Source organism: Myodes glareolus, chromosome 4, assembly GCF_982192425.1.
Source record: "Myodes glareolus chromosome 4, mMyoGla1.1, whole genome shotgun sequence".
In the NCBI taxonomy this organism is placed as follows: Eukaryota; Metazoa; Chordata; class Mammalia; order Rodentia; family Cricetidae; genus Myodes; species Myodes glareolus.
In genome coordinates, this window is record NC_142029.1 from 103,261,145 (window position 1) to 103,278,022 (window position 16,878).

General features: G+C 43.4%; 1 protein-coding gene across 3 annotated transcripts in view; it reads right to left on the bottom strand.

The window, feature by feature from the left end:
* The window catches only part of Bbs9 (Bardet-Biedl syndrome 9), a 405,148-nt gene that overhangs the window by 69,036 nt on the left and 319,234 nt on the right, over nucleotides 1–16,878 (bottom strand). For all 3 annotated transcript variants that reach the window (XM_048446631.3, XM_048446632.3, XM_048446634.3), the window contains one exon: nucleotides 2,676–2,898. In XM_048446631.3, coding sequence (XP_048302588.3) covers nucleotides 2,676–2,898 — 223 coding nt within the window. The remainder of the gene's footprint in view (nucleotides 1–2,675; nucleotides 2,899–16,878) is intronic.

The following is a 16,878-nucleotide window of genomic DNA, read 5'->3' on the forward strand; positions in this document are numbered from 1 at the left end:
CTGGCTCACACTCCTAGGCTGGGAACAAATGTGTTTCTTGTCTTCCTCCTTTATTTCTTCCTCCACCTTCTCCCTTCCTCGGTCTCTGCTGTCCACACACATAAAGTTTTTACACTGACAGCTTGCATATTCCAAATCTAAGATATATACACAACCTTCCGGTTGGTCAGCTACTTGAAGAAAGATGGACCAAGTTCCATAACCAGTAAGTGTGACTAAAGGAGACTCCGGGCTTCTGCTCCCAACCAGGCTAGATTTCCACAGAAACGGCTGCACAGCCATAATCTCAACTGACAGGAGACCACTTTCTTCATTCCTTTCTTTTCCTGCCGATGAGATAAAAATGTCTTCACAAAGGGAACACTGGAAAGAAAGGCTTTATTCTGGCTCGGCATTCAATCGTACCGGGGAAGGAAAGGTGACAGGCACTTAATACATCTGGTCACATTGCGTGTGGAGCCAGGAACAGAGGGATGGATACCATATTGGCTTGCTTTCCCATTGTACATAGTCCGTGCAGAGGGAATGGGCTGGCCCAGGGATAAGATGAGTCTTCCCACATCAAGGGACTTGGCCCAGACGTGCCCACCCCCAGGTGAGTCCAGATCCTTTCAAGTTGACCATACTGATCATTAGGCCCAGGATCAGGTCTGGTGAGCCTACCCTCCCACTCCTTCCAGAAACCCTGCTGCTTCTCCTGCGGGTAGGCATGGAGGGAAGGCCACACGTGCTGTGCCAATCATAATAAGAGCTTTCAGGCCCTCCATCATCCAGCCTTACTGCTCATGTGAGGAAGCGACTCCTCTGAGGCAGACAAGAATAGTCAGGACAGCGTGACAAGAGGATTATGAGGCCCGTGGAGACAAGTCACGTGAGAACTGCCTGGCAGGCCAACTGAAGAATATTCTTTAGAAGTAAAAGTTCAGTTCTGTATGCAGTGATAGTGAAAAAAAATTTCAAATGATCAAACTTCCCCATCCAAGCCTTCTTATCGCAGCTCACAGAGTATAATAACTTCATAGTTACCTCAGCCTCCTGAGAACACAAGCCGGATGTTTTCTCATTGCTAGACTTAGAAGATGGATCATACATACCCACAACAACAGTACAACTATAGCTTCTATTCCAAGCATGGGGCTAAGCATTTTACAAAGAAAGCCCTGGCAGCAAGGCAAATATTATTCTTCTCTCTCTCTCTCTCTCTCTCTCTCTCTCTCTCTCTCTCTCTCTCTCTCTCTCTTTCTTTCTTTCTTTTTTTCCTCTCTTTTTTTTTTTTTTTTGAGACAGGGTTTCTCTGTAGCCTTGGAGCCTGTTCTGGAACATGCTCTGTAGACCAGGCTGGCCTCGAACTCACAGAGATGAGCCTGTCTCTGCCTCTGAGAGATGGGATTAAAGGCGTGAGTCACCACTGCCTAGCTAAGTATCATTATTCTTAACCATCTAGGCCAGTAGTTCTCAACCCTCCTAATGTGGTGACCCTTTAATACAGTTTTTCATGTAGTGGTGACACCCAACCATGAAATTATTTCATTGCTACTTCATAACTGCAATTTGCTACTGTTGGGAATTGTAGTGTAAATATCTGCTATTTGGCTCCAACAGGTCATGACCTACAGGTTGCCGGTCAGGGGGCAGACAGCAGAACTGGAAAGAAACATCCAATGACAGTTAAGGCTAGCGACAAGATCCAAACATGGGTCTGTCTGCTTCTGGAGCCCAGGTTTACTGGATTGTGCTGGGCAGCCTCCAAGTTTAGCTTTTGATTTCACCTGAATCCCCTCTTACTTCAAGGCATTCTACTCAAGGGAGAAGGAAGGCAACGGCATGAAAACCAGCACGGAGGACGGGACAAAGGCATGCACGAGAGAAGAGGAGAATCACACCAGTCCCCGAACTGTGGTGCTGACTGTGGTAAAAACATGCCACAGCTGTGGCATCTAATAACACCACTGGTTACTATGAACACCAGTTACTATGAAGTTATTATACTCTGTGAGCTGCGACAGGAAGACTAGGATGGGGAAGTTCGACTGGGAGCTTCTAAGGCACTCGGGTGCAGTGTGACTGGCCATTCAGATCCAGACTGCGGGAAGGCAAGTTGAGATGTCTGGACCCTCAATGAAGGACCACATGGGGTCAACCTGGGTCACTTTCCCCACCTTGACCCACAGGTGCCTTGGTCCTGATGCCTGCCTGCTCACCTCTCTGATCTCAGTCTTTCCCTTGGACTCTCGCCCCATACTCCGGTGATCACAGTCCAAGGAACAGCAGAAGGGACCTGACTCATCTGGATCACATTAGTTCCTTGTATCATGCTATTTACATTCATGAAATGCAGTATCTTGAGATCACATTTGGTAAAACTTTTCCTTAAAACACTTTTATTCTCTAATCCTCTTTTTATTGGTTAGAAGCAAAACAAAATGGATGATATATTTAAGGGCAGAGACAAGGTGGGGTGGGGGGGAGACATACCATTCTAGAAATGTTTAGCAAGCAAAAACCCAGAGAATATTTATCCACGTGGTTACCCTAGGATATGTGAGGGGAAACGTGAAAGCAATTTTCTTGGCTATCATCACTTTAATATGAAATTTAAACCCAAATACAGCTGCAGGCACATTCCCATAATTGGGGAGAGCACTGTCCTTAGGGAGGGTGCGCAGGATGCTTACCTGGCATGACCATGGCCTGTGGGGCCGCAGCATCGGCGCTCAGGCAGAGGCGCCCGCCTTTAGCTAATCGATCACACAGCAAGGTGATGTGTTTCTTCAGCCGGCTGGTGTCTTTGGGTATGCTCAGTTGGCTGTTGAGGTTCAAAGCCTGCTCCTTGGAACTCTTCGACAGGCAGGTTTTCAACAGGTGGGCTATGGCAGCATCCACTGTTTCTTCCCAGCCCTGCATACAAAAGTCAATTTGGAATTTGTATACAAATGACAGTGAGCCAAGTGGCCTTTTTACTGTTAACGAGGTTTTCAGGTGATGAGCTACTAATTCTTCTTGACAGCCTCCTCCAAGGATCCAGGTGACTAAAGGTGTTGGTATGTGACAAGTGCTTTTGTCCTGTGCCAGGCATAGAATAACCAATGATATCTACAGTCAGAGCATGTCTGTTGAATGATCAGGTGGCTCAGACTGCCAGGAATGTCATGTCTTTTGCCTTACATTCTGCTGAAGAGGATCTGGCACGTACAGACCTCTAGATACCATAGGGGCAACTGGGATGGAGGGAAGAGGCTGGCAAAGTTCAGCTTGACCAGAGCCTCGAGGCTGTGACAACAGCTAACAGCACTATTTTCAAGAATGATTTTGGAAGCTATAAGGCCTATCTAGTCCCATTTCACTATCATTTGACAAAAAAAAAGACATAAATAAATAGCTATTTGCCCCACTTTTCTTAGGAGCAGTCGTTCTTGGCTAGTAAAGACCTGAGGGAGTGTGGGGTCGCCTTAAAATGCGGAGGCTGCAATTCTCGGAACATCAGAGCTGCCCTGGGGCGCCAGCACCTCCACAGAAGACAGCAGCACACTGAACGGGCACCAAAGGGACCACCCGCAGGCAGGCTCAAGCAGTGAGTGGACAAGGCCGGGAGAGCCCGAAGAGGCTCTCATGAGGCATCTCAAGGATAACTGGGTAAGATCTTCATGGTAGAGGACCTAGAGGCATGGAAATTAGGACATTTGTGCTTCCTGTTTCCTAAGAATTCTACCCAAAAGCCTGGCCTCTGGTCCTCCCTGCTCTATGGGGCGCACACCCCACACCCTCGGTGTACAATGAGTGCACAGCTCAGGCTCCTTCCGCGCTGGCACACAGAGTGAGACTCTCTGTGTACCCACGAGAGCTTCCCAGCGCTCACCATGAGCAGTAAGCCCAAACTTCTGATGCCACGGGCCCATTCCTATCTACCTATAGTAGATGCCACTGGGCAAATCAGGGAAGAAAGAAACACCTCTGGGAATCCTTTAAGGGGACGTTAGAGACTTTGAAAAGTGCCTCCAACTCCATTATAACAAAATAAACCAATAGATAGTACAAAAACATCTTTTTCGACTGCTCACAAAGCAAAATCTACACCAGACTAACATCTACAGTTTCCACCAGTAACCCTCTCAGGTGAGGACAGATTTCTAAGTTCTTTTAGAGCCTTTGACCAACTCCTCTGGAGGACAAGAGTGAGTCCTGGAGTATCATTTAGCATCAGTACACGCTGTGGTCACTTCACCATGAAGGCAGCTTCTGTGTCCTCTGGACTGGCCATCTCAGCAAGCCGCCATGTTTATAAGCAGACGACAGGAGCGTATTAGGACACAAACAGATGCGGTATTTAGTCAGCACTACCGCACAATTTCTTTCCCTGCTGCCAACTCGCAGAGAGAGTAAAAAACCATGTCATGTATTTTCCAAACATAGCCCAAGAGTGGAGTGTCTGGAGGGCAGTTCTGAGCACTTGTGAGAAAATGTCAAGAAACTAAGACAGGAGTCTTGTGACCTCAGGATCTTCAAAAGCATGAACTTATTCTTGGAACATGCTTCCATGCCCCTCCCAGGCATAGCCTATAAGAGTGAGCTTGCTCTAGATGATTCATTACAACTGACCATTGTCATTCCACAGCTGGGGACAACTTGACTTGTCATTGTCACTTACTCATGGGACTCCTAACCCTCAGAGCAGTGGTTCTGAACCTGTGGGTCACAACCCCTTTGGGGGGCACATATCAGATAATCTGCATTTCAGATATTTACATTATGATTACAGTAGCAAAATTACAGCTATGAAGTAGCAACAAAGATGATTTAATGGTTGGGGGCACCACAGCATGAAGAACTGTATTAAAGGACTGCAGCATCAGGGAGGTTGAGAACCACTGCCTCAGAGTATAAACCGTATGGGGCTCTGAATGAAGTTGGCTATTGGAGGAGACTTTCAGTCCGCCTTATTTTAAGGTTTCGTTCTCCCAGGTTCTACTGCCAACTACAGCAAAAAACAGTGCATAGGTATTTAGTATAGATACGGCTTTAACATAATGAGACATAGTGACAACTCTTAGAAAGATTACTAATAAAATATTATTCAGAGGGCCTACGCTGCTGCATAAATCCAAACACAATAACAAAAGAGAAAGCTTACGAGACAAGAGCAGGTGACGGCAGAGCTTTTAGGTAAAACTCAATGTGGTAATACATGATTAAACAAATAGCATAATTACCTAATAAATAGAAAATGTAGAAACTCAAATGTGAGGAGCTGGAAGATAAGCTATTCTAAGTACCCTTGAGTTGTTGAGCCCACCGACCTCATGAACACACATGTACCCACCTGCATACACCAAGCTTTTATTTCGTATTCATACTAATAACTTGCCTTGTATCTCAACATGAGATGCAATATTAACATGGGAAATTATCACTAAAACTTCTACTAGAGGGGTGAGCATGCATCCTGTCGGGAGCTGAGCTTTGGCGCTGGTTCTCAAGTCCCTGCCTTTACTACCATCACAGCTGAGCAGGGGATTGCCTAAGCAAACAAAACCATGTGTGGAGCGGAAGGAAGGGGAAGGGATGGGTTTCAATGTGCATTTTATTTTACTTTGCCTTCTTCATATCCCTTTCCAGCACTGGGAATTAAATTGTTCAGAGTCAGGGTTGGGAGGTTTTTGTCTCCTCTAGTCTAGATAATTGGACTTTTCGTTTTTCTCAAGATCTCTTGCCACTGTGTGAACCTCATGCCTTAGCTCTCTCCCAGAGCCTCTGCCTTGAGCACCTCATGGAATGTTGCAAGAACAAGTTGAACTGCTATGCTTCTACTAGGAGCCCTTCGAGGACCTGGACCACGGCCTTGCTGTATGACCAAACTCAAGAAAAATGTCCCAAAATAGGTAAAACCACTGATTTAAGTATAAAGCAATACATGATCCCTTTGCTTCTGTTTTCCTCTGTCCTGTCTAGTTTGCCATTTGGGGGACCACACAGAAGCTTCAATATTTTAGGCTGTGGCTACAAGCTGCTTCCTTTGTCAAGGTCACCAGTGGGTAAGAGCCAGCTGCAGGAAGAGCCCTCACTAGACTCCTATTTTCATAATCCTCAAATAGAAGGCAAATCTGGAGAAGTATCTAGAATAGTACACCAAGTAACCCTTTTATAGTACAATTTAATGTGCCACTTTCTCCATAGCAATCAAATGAGAATAAGGCTAGTTACCACATGAAGTGGTATAGCCTTACATGGTTTTGTAACTAAATAAAACTGCAGGGGAAGTCTATACAGACATTTATTTTATTTTCATCTTTTTCTCTGTGTATGGTGTGCATGTTTATTTGTGTGTATGTGTCCAGGCGTTGGTACTTAATTGCCACAGCATGTGTGACAAGATCAGACGGCAACTCTGGGCATTAGGCATCAGTCTTCTTCCACTTTCTATAAGGCAAGGTCTCCCGTGCTTTGCCCCTGAGTACACTCAGCGGCTGGTTCCGGGAGTTTCCAGAATTCTCTAGTGTCCACATTCCATCTCCCACTGGGGGACTTGGGTTACAGAGGCACACTACCAGGTTGGTCCTTTTCCATGAGTCCGGGGTTCAAATACCAGGCATCACACTTGCACTGCAGCCATAACCCAAACCAAATTCGTATTTATTTTTAAGAATAACATTTATGACTAAATGGTACATGACATTAAATACTGTCAAATTAAAAAAATGAAAGAAACTCTGATATGGCTCCTACCTGTAAGTACCCTGCATTACGAATAATAAAAAATCCTAAAACTATAGTGATGTAGAAAATAAAGTATATTTAGAGAGTGGTACATTTAAAGTGCTTTGAGGTGATTTTATCCTCCAACCCTCATTCTAGGAGCAAAATTTCTACCATTTCTATGAAAGGTACTTCTGGTCAAGGATGCTTGTTCTGTGGTGGAAAAATCAAGACCGTCTTTTTCTGTAACTTCCGCCCTCAAATCCAAACCATTCATGAACTCCTTCCTAGAAAAAGACTTTAAATGCTATTCTTAGCTCTGCATTCAGTTGCAGATCCTGTGACAGCCTCCTCCCCAACATTTTCACATTTTCACATCTAAGAAGCAGGGGGTTAGCCTACTTTCAGTGGGATCCAGCAACTGTTGGCTTTCTGTCTTGGGACACACTGCATGTGACTTTACCTTAGCTTGTCTTAATGCACCACTTCTGCCGAGCTTCATGCAGTGTTCATGCTGCCTCAGCTAATTCAATGGTATTTAAAATGTCCTCTATAGCCGGGCAGTGGTGGCGACCGCCTTTAATCCCAGCACTCGGGAGGCAGAGGTAGGTGGATCTCTGTGAGTTCGAGGCCAGCCTGGTATACAAGAGCTAGTTCCAGGACAGTCTCTAAAGCTACAGAGAAACCCTGTCTGGAAAATAAATCCAAAAACCAAAAACCAAAAAAAAAAAAAAAAATGTCCTCTATAAGTCAGCAAGGTGATTTAGCTGGGAAGGATACTCAGTGCCAAGCTTAAGAACATGAGTTCTTCCCTGGAACCCACAGGCAGAGAGATTGCGCACACACACAATATTTTTTATAAAACTGTTAAGACTCATATGGTATTTTATCACTTACCAAAAATATTCCTATATGTGCAGAAAAGCAAGGTAATAGTGTGAACCTAAATTTAGTGAAGCAAGATTTCATGAGTGACTAAAAAATAATTTTCTTTTCTTTTTTTTATTTTTTTGCAAAGCACAGCTAAATGTTCCTAAGACATAAGGCAAAAAGATGCCCCCAAAGAAAGCCTGTCACTACGACACAGTTCATACATTCCTACCTTACACAAGCATGACAACTGAAGTCAGCAAAGCCACCCATCTCTGGATTGAATTGGTCTGGTTAGCTTATGTTCTGCATGGGACCGCTGTCAGAACAGAGAACACCAGTCTGTCTAACAAATTCCACTCGGAAGCGTCTTCCCCTTCAGAAGCCCATGACTCAGCTGTGTAAAACTTTAAAGCAACACCGTAAGAAAGAACTACCGAGGCCCGAAGCCAGTCGTGAAGGCAGCACAGCACAATTTTAAGCAAGGCTTTGCTTGACCTTCTCCTTGATACCTTCCTGCCGTCACTTAAGGAGGCACAGAGCTGTGGTCTCTGCTACAGAGGTGACAGAGGAGTGACACATGGGCCAGTGAAGGCTGCTTACATATTTCTTCTTAGTCAGGAGCAAAATATGCTTTAAAAAATGGTGTCTAAAGGAGGCTCACAGAGCTCTTAAATTGTTAAGTGCTAAAAGAATCCACCATCAGAGTTTAACTGTAGGGCTCTTGTTTTTGCTTTTCTTACTGCTACCTAGAGGAATGTGAGCGCTTCCTCTGGCCTCCTATTGTTGAGATACAGAAGTAATGACCACCCATTTTTGGATGCCTGTCACATGCCTGGTCCCACACTTGGCATTCAATTAGCCCGCATGGAAGTTTCAAGAGTATAGAGAGTGGCCTGTGAAAGCCACACCCCCTTTAAAGTTTCCAAATGTCACGAATGTCTTTGGGTTTTGTTTTGTGAGGGTTTTCCAGTGATTGAACCAGGGTTTTGTACATACTAAGCATGTGACCTATCATTTAGCTACATATACTCCGCCTGGATCATAGTTTTAAAAATATGGCTTGACACATTTGGTTTCTTGAGAGACTGTTATTTTGTTTTTGTTTTTTAAAACATTTGTCTTTTTATTACCGATTTATTACTCTTGTTGTTGCCATCAAAATGACAAAAATAATAAAACATCAAAATCCTGAAATTACTATGAAAACAGTCAGAGGAGGCTGTGTAGGGTCTAGTTGATTGAAAATAAATAAGCAATAAAATTTGTGGTTATTTTCTGCTAAAAATATAATTTGGATACATATCTACATACATAGATATCTTATTGAGGAAGAAAAACCTTAGCACATGTGTTTTTTTCTCTGTTTATTGTGCTTAAGCAGATCATTTATAGTAAGGTCACAGCCAAACATAATGAAGCCCAGAATATCACAATGAAGGACATATCCGAGACAGAAAAATTCCTTTCTCAGGTAACAGCTTCCAACATAATGCATAAGCCACGACTCTGAACGCCTCGAACCTAGCCAGAGCCTCCTTGGCACACTGAATGTCCCTCATATCCCAGGAACACCTTCAGAAGGAACTGCATGGTCATTCGCTCTCCTTATACCCTACTTCTCCTCTGTGCTGTTGGTTTACTAGTACAGACCTAATCTGAATGGTCACATTTCCCTCCCTTCAAAGCCAAACCGGCCCTAAAGTATGAGATACGTAAAGTATGCCCAGAGGAAGAGGCCAGTGCTTGGAGTCTGGAAACACGTCTAAGGACTCAGAATAGTTAAACATTTTTTTTTCCTAGAAGACACTTGGACTCTGATATGGCATCATAGTCTACTCAACACAATTGAGATCTCCCAGCTATTAGTATTTAGTTTGCTTCAGTGTTTCATAATTAGATACTTTCTGATACCAAATGGACACTACCATTTTCTTAGTTCATTAACTTAGATTTCTGACGTAGAATTAGTTTTATGATCTACTGTTAGGCCAAAATTATCTTAGGGCCTGTACCTCGAGGTCTGTAGGACAGAGAAAAGCCTGGCTCAAGTTTCAGGGAACCGAGAGAGGGTGAGACAACAAAATCTAGGTAGACACCCCTCCAGCTAGAGAGAGGGCTTGGCTGTCTCTCATTGGCTGGAGGTACCCCCGCATCACATGATGTCACTTAACCTATATAAGCTGATGCTCACAGTAATAAACTGAATTCCTGCTTTGACTTGACTTCCTATTGTGTCTGACTTCCTCCATCATGGTGGGATGGAACAGGCGGATAGCACACTCACCTTTCCCTGGAGAATGAGGAGGCTAAGGAGGCCTGGCGATCTACACAATACTAGAGTAACCTCTGGAAAGACAATGTCAGAAATAGGTAGATATGTCCATTTTATTACATGTTCATTGTACCACCTATTGACAAATTTGGATAAGGCAGGGTAAGCAAAATGTATCTGACAATGGCTTTTATTTGTATATATTTATCACTGATAAGATTAAAAATTCCTATATTTATCTCAGGAGGTTATGTGGATGAGTGTATGCTTGAACACACAGTTTAACAACTGGGCTACACACTGCTATGTGTGCAATGTCACACAAGATATGTCACTGCATGACGATCCTACACTGTACTTCCACACAGATAGCTGTTGTGTGAGTAGTGTGGATTTTTAAAAATTTCAATGGCATTTATTTTTTAATGTCTGTGTTTTTAGAAATTCTTGAAATTAAATAAAAACATCACACACCAATAACCAGAGCCAGAGTCCATATAGCTCAACAAACTTTGGTGTGTAACTTTAGGGAATCACCTTCACATCTGCGGCACCATCACTATGACAGCCTCACTACACTATGCTCACGTGACCATACGCATGTGGTGCTCTAGCCTGACAGATGTGTCGATGGGAATCTTACTATTGACTTCTCAAAGAACAGGTTTTGCTCTTAGACAATGCAAAAACATGAGGTGCAGCTTTTAAAATAAACAGCATAGCAAAGGAGGTAGAAAGTTTCCTCCGTAACAAGCTATCTTTGGACAGCTGTACAGTGTGGAAGAGCATCTGAATTACGTTAGAGATCCCCAAATGATTAGATATAGTTACATACTTAATTGCTTTAACCCTGCGAGGGTGCAGAAGAATTGACTGGACATACGGGACAGGCACACGCGACAGTGTTCGAGCATGATGTGAGCTAAAGTCATGCTAGGGGTGGGGTCCACAGCAGGGAAGAGGGGGGCTTCAGACTGGCCTGCCTGAAGAGGGAGGGTGGAGGGATAAACACCCCGCACTATTCTCCACAGAGAGAAAGGCACTGCCAGCTCTGCTTGGATAACGCTCAGCTTCTGTGGACTGAGGGGAGCCTATGAGCGAGAAATGGTGCACCCACGTGCCTGCCTGGCACTGGCACGCAGACTTCACACAGGCGCCAACAGAGCCAAGGGACGCATGCAAGCAGATGTGAAATGGGAGAATAGGAGAGGGGTTTCAGAGATGTGAATGATTGCCACTACAGAAATGGGCAGAAAGGCTGCTTCAGATGCCAGCACAGGCAGTCCAGTAGAAAAGCAATGGCCCAAGACAAGGAGCTTTCCAGAAAGAAATTCATAAGAAAAGCTCTGGTCTATATGCTATATTCAACTCTGCTGATACAGAATATTATACAGTTAAACAATAGTGGTTATATGTAAGTTGCACCAACACTGGGTATATGGCCACTGTGAACATGAAACTAATTCCTCATGTTTATCTTGCAGTCTAAGACCATGGGAAACACCAGAATATTTACTTTCTGGATTGTATTCCCATAGACAGCTACAACTGCGATGATACTTGAGCCGTCATAAAGGCAGACTTAATAGTGACACCAGACTTCCTCCCCTTGTTTGCCTTTTAAGAGGGTCATTAATAATGGTAATGATTAGCCATCTCAGTCATCGCTCAGTCCAGACAGCAGGCACAATGGTCCTGACATCAAGTCTGACCTGTGACGTAGGTGCCCTTAAACCTTCTAAGTGAGCCTTGATAAGTCCCTCCACACAATAGGACTTCCTATTATAAACATCTGTTTTCTCACATGAACCATGTTCAACATGTTAAAAATAAGTTTCCTTTCCGTATCAGTTTGTAAAAGGAACAATTAATCAAAGCGTGAGGCTCAAGGTTCAATTCTCCCTCATCCATTGATGTACAATTCCATCCTAACCTTCTCAGGGAGTCTAAAGTCTGGTTCTAGGGAAGGGAGCTATTAAGTCCTTAAGAACACAATAAAGCTTTTCTTTTTCAAATGGTAGATAATAATGCCAAAGATATTGAATGCAATTTCAAAGAAAAGAAAATATCAAGCCAAAAGCTATGCCATGTGGAGTCTATGAAGCCAGGTTCCAAAATCCAGGACGCTGTTCCCTTTTTCATTAGAGGCCCCTCCAGAGCCAAGTGAACACACATGAGCCTCAGAAGAAAAATCTCAAAACAGTCTACTCAAAAATCTTAATCCTGCTCCTCCTTGCTCTCTTGCCATCTGCTGGATGGAAACTCCAGCCATCTGAGCTATTTGCTAAAATAATGAGAAGCAGATCTGAACCACGATCAGGAAGGGCAAAGAGAATTTATCTACATTCAATCCAAATGAAGCAACTCCACAGAAGGCTGTAATCAAAAGGATTCAAAGGTCACGAGCTGAAGGGAAGGAATTCACAACGACTACAGCACTAGCCATGGCCACGTAGAGGACACAAGGCTCCCTGATGCTGTGATGAATATCTGAGCTAACACCGAACTCACAAGGAAGGGAGGTTTATTTGGACTCATGGTTTCAGGGGTTACTCGGCTCTGTGGCCTTTGGGCCTGTGGCAAGACCCAGACAGCATCATGGTGGTAGCGTATTGCAGAGACGTTCTCACCTCAGGACAGAGAGAGGGTGATAGATGGAGGGAAGAGCTGGGGTCCAAGTATCCCTTTCAAAAGACACCCTTCCTTCCATCGGGGCCCACCTCCTCAGGGACACCCTTCCTTCCATCGGGGCCCACTTCCTCAGGGACACCCTTCCTTCCATTGGGGTCCACCTCTTCAGGGACACCCTTCCTTCCATTAGGGTCACCTCCTCAGAGACACCTTTCCTTCCATTAGGGTCACCTCCTCAGGAACACCCTTCCTTCCATTAGGGTCACCTCCTCAAGGACACCCTTCCTTCCATTGGGGCCTACCTCCTCCGGGTTCTACCATCCCTCAGTGTCACAGGTTAGCAACCAAGAGTACTTCCAAACCATATTAAAAGTAGAGCAACAGAGCCCGTACCAGCTTCTTGCCTCCCTCTTATGCAGATGCCTTAAGATCTCTCAGAAAAAGCTTTTGTTCCTAGAAGTACCTGATGTTTACACATGATCAAGCGGATCCCAATACACCAGAAAGAGTGTCAAATCAAACATCAAGAAGGAATTTCATGTCAGTCTCCTCTCTCCCTTCACTAATTTGTGAGTATGTGCTATGGTTAATCCAACTGACACAGCCCTGGGTTGCCCTTGATGCCCACGGGTGCTATGTAAGAGACCTCCTGTCGGCTCTCTCTAACACAGTAAGCTTTTGTCACAGGTAACTAGGAGCAAGACAAAGACAAATGGTGAAGCCAATTGATCTCACACCAGCTTATTTACATTTCACGTGGTAAGTGACTACTGTATTGGAAAGCTCGGGATTAGAATGTTTGCTTGTAAAGTTGAATTAAAACCACCAAAAATGGCACCTAAGTTTGTTTTGTTTAAAAGGTATGTTGTAGGCCAAATGGTGCTTAACAAGTAGTAAGTCTTCAATAAAAATTCATTGAATGATTAAATGAATTGGTAAAAGATTATCCCATTGAGCCAGTTCTAAAAGTACACACACACACACACACGCACACACACACACACACCTTTACGTCTTTTGGGTTATGTGAAACATCATGGGAAAATCAAAACAAACACACACACACACTAAAGCCCTTTGGCAGGCAAAATAAAAAAAAGGTGATAAAATAAAAAAATGATAAAATACTATTTTGGACTACAAGTATGGCATCATTTCAAAAATGGGACAGTGGCAATTCTAATTATCAAATCCACCAGTAGGACTATACTTAAGAGCTCTTTGAAACTAAACATGGTCTTTAATATTTTTCTCAGTAGGCAAAACAGCCTCTGGTGCATATAAGTTTCAGCATCTTAAAAAACAAACAAACAAAAAAATGCACTAGTCTGAAATACCAGCATTTATTTGCTACTGAAAAGTGACAAAAAAAATGGAAAAGTATCCCTAAGAGATGGGGTAAAGGAACAACCGTGAGTTCTGCTGCAAATGCAATGCTGCTTCAAAAGAAATTCCAATGATTGGCACTGACCGCTGATGGCACCACGTGAAGGGTGCTGCCTGCCACCAACACTGAGGCTGATGATGTCATACAATGGTTACTGCTTCCCACTAACACTGACCACTGGTGATGTCATGTGGAGAGGGCTGCTTTCCACTGGCGTAGAAAGGTTCTGAATATTGTTTGCTTTGTGAAGCTGATATCATTAGGAAAAAAACTATTCTAGAGTTTTCTATTAAATATAGGTTGCCTGCTGACACATTCCATCTAAATAACAACACAACAAATCATTATACAGATTAGCCAGAGTTATTTGAAACATAAATATCGTCTGTGCATTTCTTTCTACCTTTCAATACTTGTGGGGACATGTGACCTGGAGCTGACAGTGTCTTCTGGAAATGGTGTCCACATGTCTGGGGTTCTCCCCTCACGCATGTACCCTGCCATCTTCCTCAACCAAACTATCTAAATTGCATTCAGATTTTTGTGGTATCATAATAACTTCAATATGGGGTATATTTTCAACATTCTGGTAAGAGACTCCTTTCTTTCCCGTCTCACCCTCCTCTCAAATTATTTCAGGTTTGAATATTTCATTTTCACGTCTCAGTTGGATAGCACAGAGTCCCATCACATAACATTTATTTGTGAAGCCAATAGATGCAATGTGGGGAATTGTGAACTAGCATGTCAAAACCATACACTGTATGCGTCTTTTAATACACAAGCTGTCTCAACAATATAATCCCAAAGGAAAAAATGCAGTCCAATTAAAGATGAAAAGTATAACAAGAAGTATTCAAATTACTATTTGAATTCATTCTTCAGGCTATGTTCTTTTTTCAAATGTCTTATATCCAACAGACACAAATACACATACCTCATCTCACCACATTAGGAAGAGAGTTGGAAGAGGGTGTGTGGAGAGGCAAGGTAGAAAGTCTCCAAGAAGGAAGGAACTAAGCCTTTCAACTGCTTACATGGTGGGCACACTCATGTATTTCTACAGGACTCTGCTCTTAATGATGAACACACGCTTGTATTTCTAAAAAATGTCGTTCTTCAAGACCTACACCATGAACACACTCAACCTAAGTTTAACTCTAAAACCCACATGGTGGTGGGAGAGAACCAACTCAGCTAAGTTGTCCTCTGATCTCCACACATGCATTATACCATGTATGCACACAAACACAAGCGCACGCACACACATGCACACATACACTTAAGAACACAGAGCAGCCCTGCATATAGTAAGATTAAGTGGTAAGTTTCATTCTAACAAAAATCAACTTTCAATTGTTTTTTACCTAGGACATAAAAGAGCAAAAAAAGAAAAAAAAAACCCTCTAAGTTGATAGTACACTTTCTCAGCCCTGATATTCCAAACCTGCAGTGCGTGCCTCAAACTCCAGGTAGCACCAAACCTTAGACAAACATACTTTTATATACTATGTGCACTTGCTACATAAATAGGTGCAGAAAAGAAATGGACAATAACTAACAATAAAATCCAAGAATCATAACAGCATACATAATAAACACTGCAAATGTGGTCTCTCTCTTGTCAAGACAATATATCTACATATTAATACTTTTGGTCTGTAGTTGAACACAGAACACAGACATTCAGAACCCACAAACAAACGGGATTCGGGAAGAAGGGTCCACTGAGATTTAAAATTTTTAATTTATTGTGTCTGGGGGTACATATGTGCATGTGCATGTATGTGAGGTGGGGAGATAGCATGTCGCAGTGCACATGCGGAGGTACACGATCCTTGCTGTGGAGTATGGCAGAGAGATGGACAATAAAGGTAATTAGTGCAAACCAGTCCCAATGCAGACCTGTAACGTCTGCACTCCCCTGAGCTGTCCCCATCAGCCCCTCTCACAGCTTCCGGGGTGGGGCCAGCTTGTCCCTTACAGACACAGCAGCAGCTGTTCAGAGCAGCTGAGCACCACGGTGACTGTCATTTAGTGGTGGGCCTTAAACTGGAGATCAACCAAGGCCATTAGCCTTCTAAAGTACATTTATGAATAATCTGACCACAGCACAGTGACCCTTCTCTCGCTGCAGTTAAGCATCTCCAATTCTGCTACTGAAGGTCAACTCGACTTATAAAAGAAAATTGCCAGTCTCTATAGAATTTGCAACTAAAAATGTCTTCCCTTTTTTCAGTGTATTTATTAATATTTTAGGTCACAAAATAAAGCTTTTTCTTTTTTAAAAAATAAATTTTTATGACTGTGATGGTTGGAATGAGAATAGCCCTTGTAGGCTCATATATTTGGATGGTTGGTCCCCAGTTGGTAGTAAGGTTTGGGAAGGACTGGGAGGTGTGGCCATGTTGGAGGAGGTACTTCACTAGAAGTAGGCTTTGCCCACACCATCCATTCCCATTTAGCGCCCTCTCTCTTTCTCTCTCTCTCTTCCTCCCCACCCCTCTTGCTGGTGTTTGTGGGTCAGACGTGAATTCTCAACTACTGCCCCACTGCCATGCCTGCCTGCTGCTATATTCCTGGCCAGCCATGATGGTCATGGAATCTAACCATCTGGAACCATGAGCCTCAAATTGAATATTTTCTTCTTAAAGTTTCCTTGGCCATGGCATCTGCTCATGACAATAGAAAAGTAACCAAAGCAATGAATGTGTTCACTAAAATAAGGCATCTGACTAAAAGCATACATTTTCTGAGCAGATGGGTTGGTTCCAAATCCTGGGCCTACCGCAGCAGTGTTAGAAATGCATTTAACTATAGAAAGCTGAGGTTTTGGCTTGTCTGTGAAATGGAGAAGGTCACAGAATTTAGCTCTCATTGGTGCCACATCTATGATGAAATGAGATGGTTGGGGACAGCTGCATCAGGGCCAGGCAGGCCTGGGGAACTTGTCAGCTGCAGCATTGTGACTTTCTCAACCATTCTTAGATCTAGGTCTGAAACTGGGTTTGAAGTCATTTTCCCC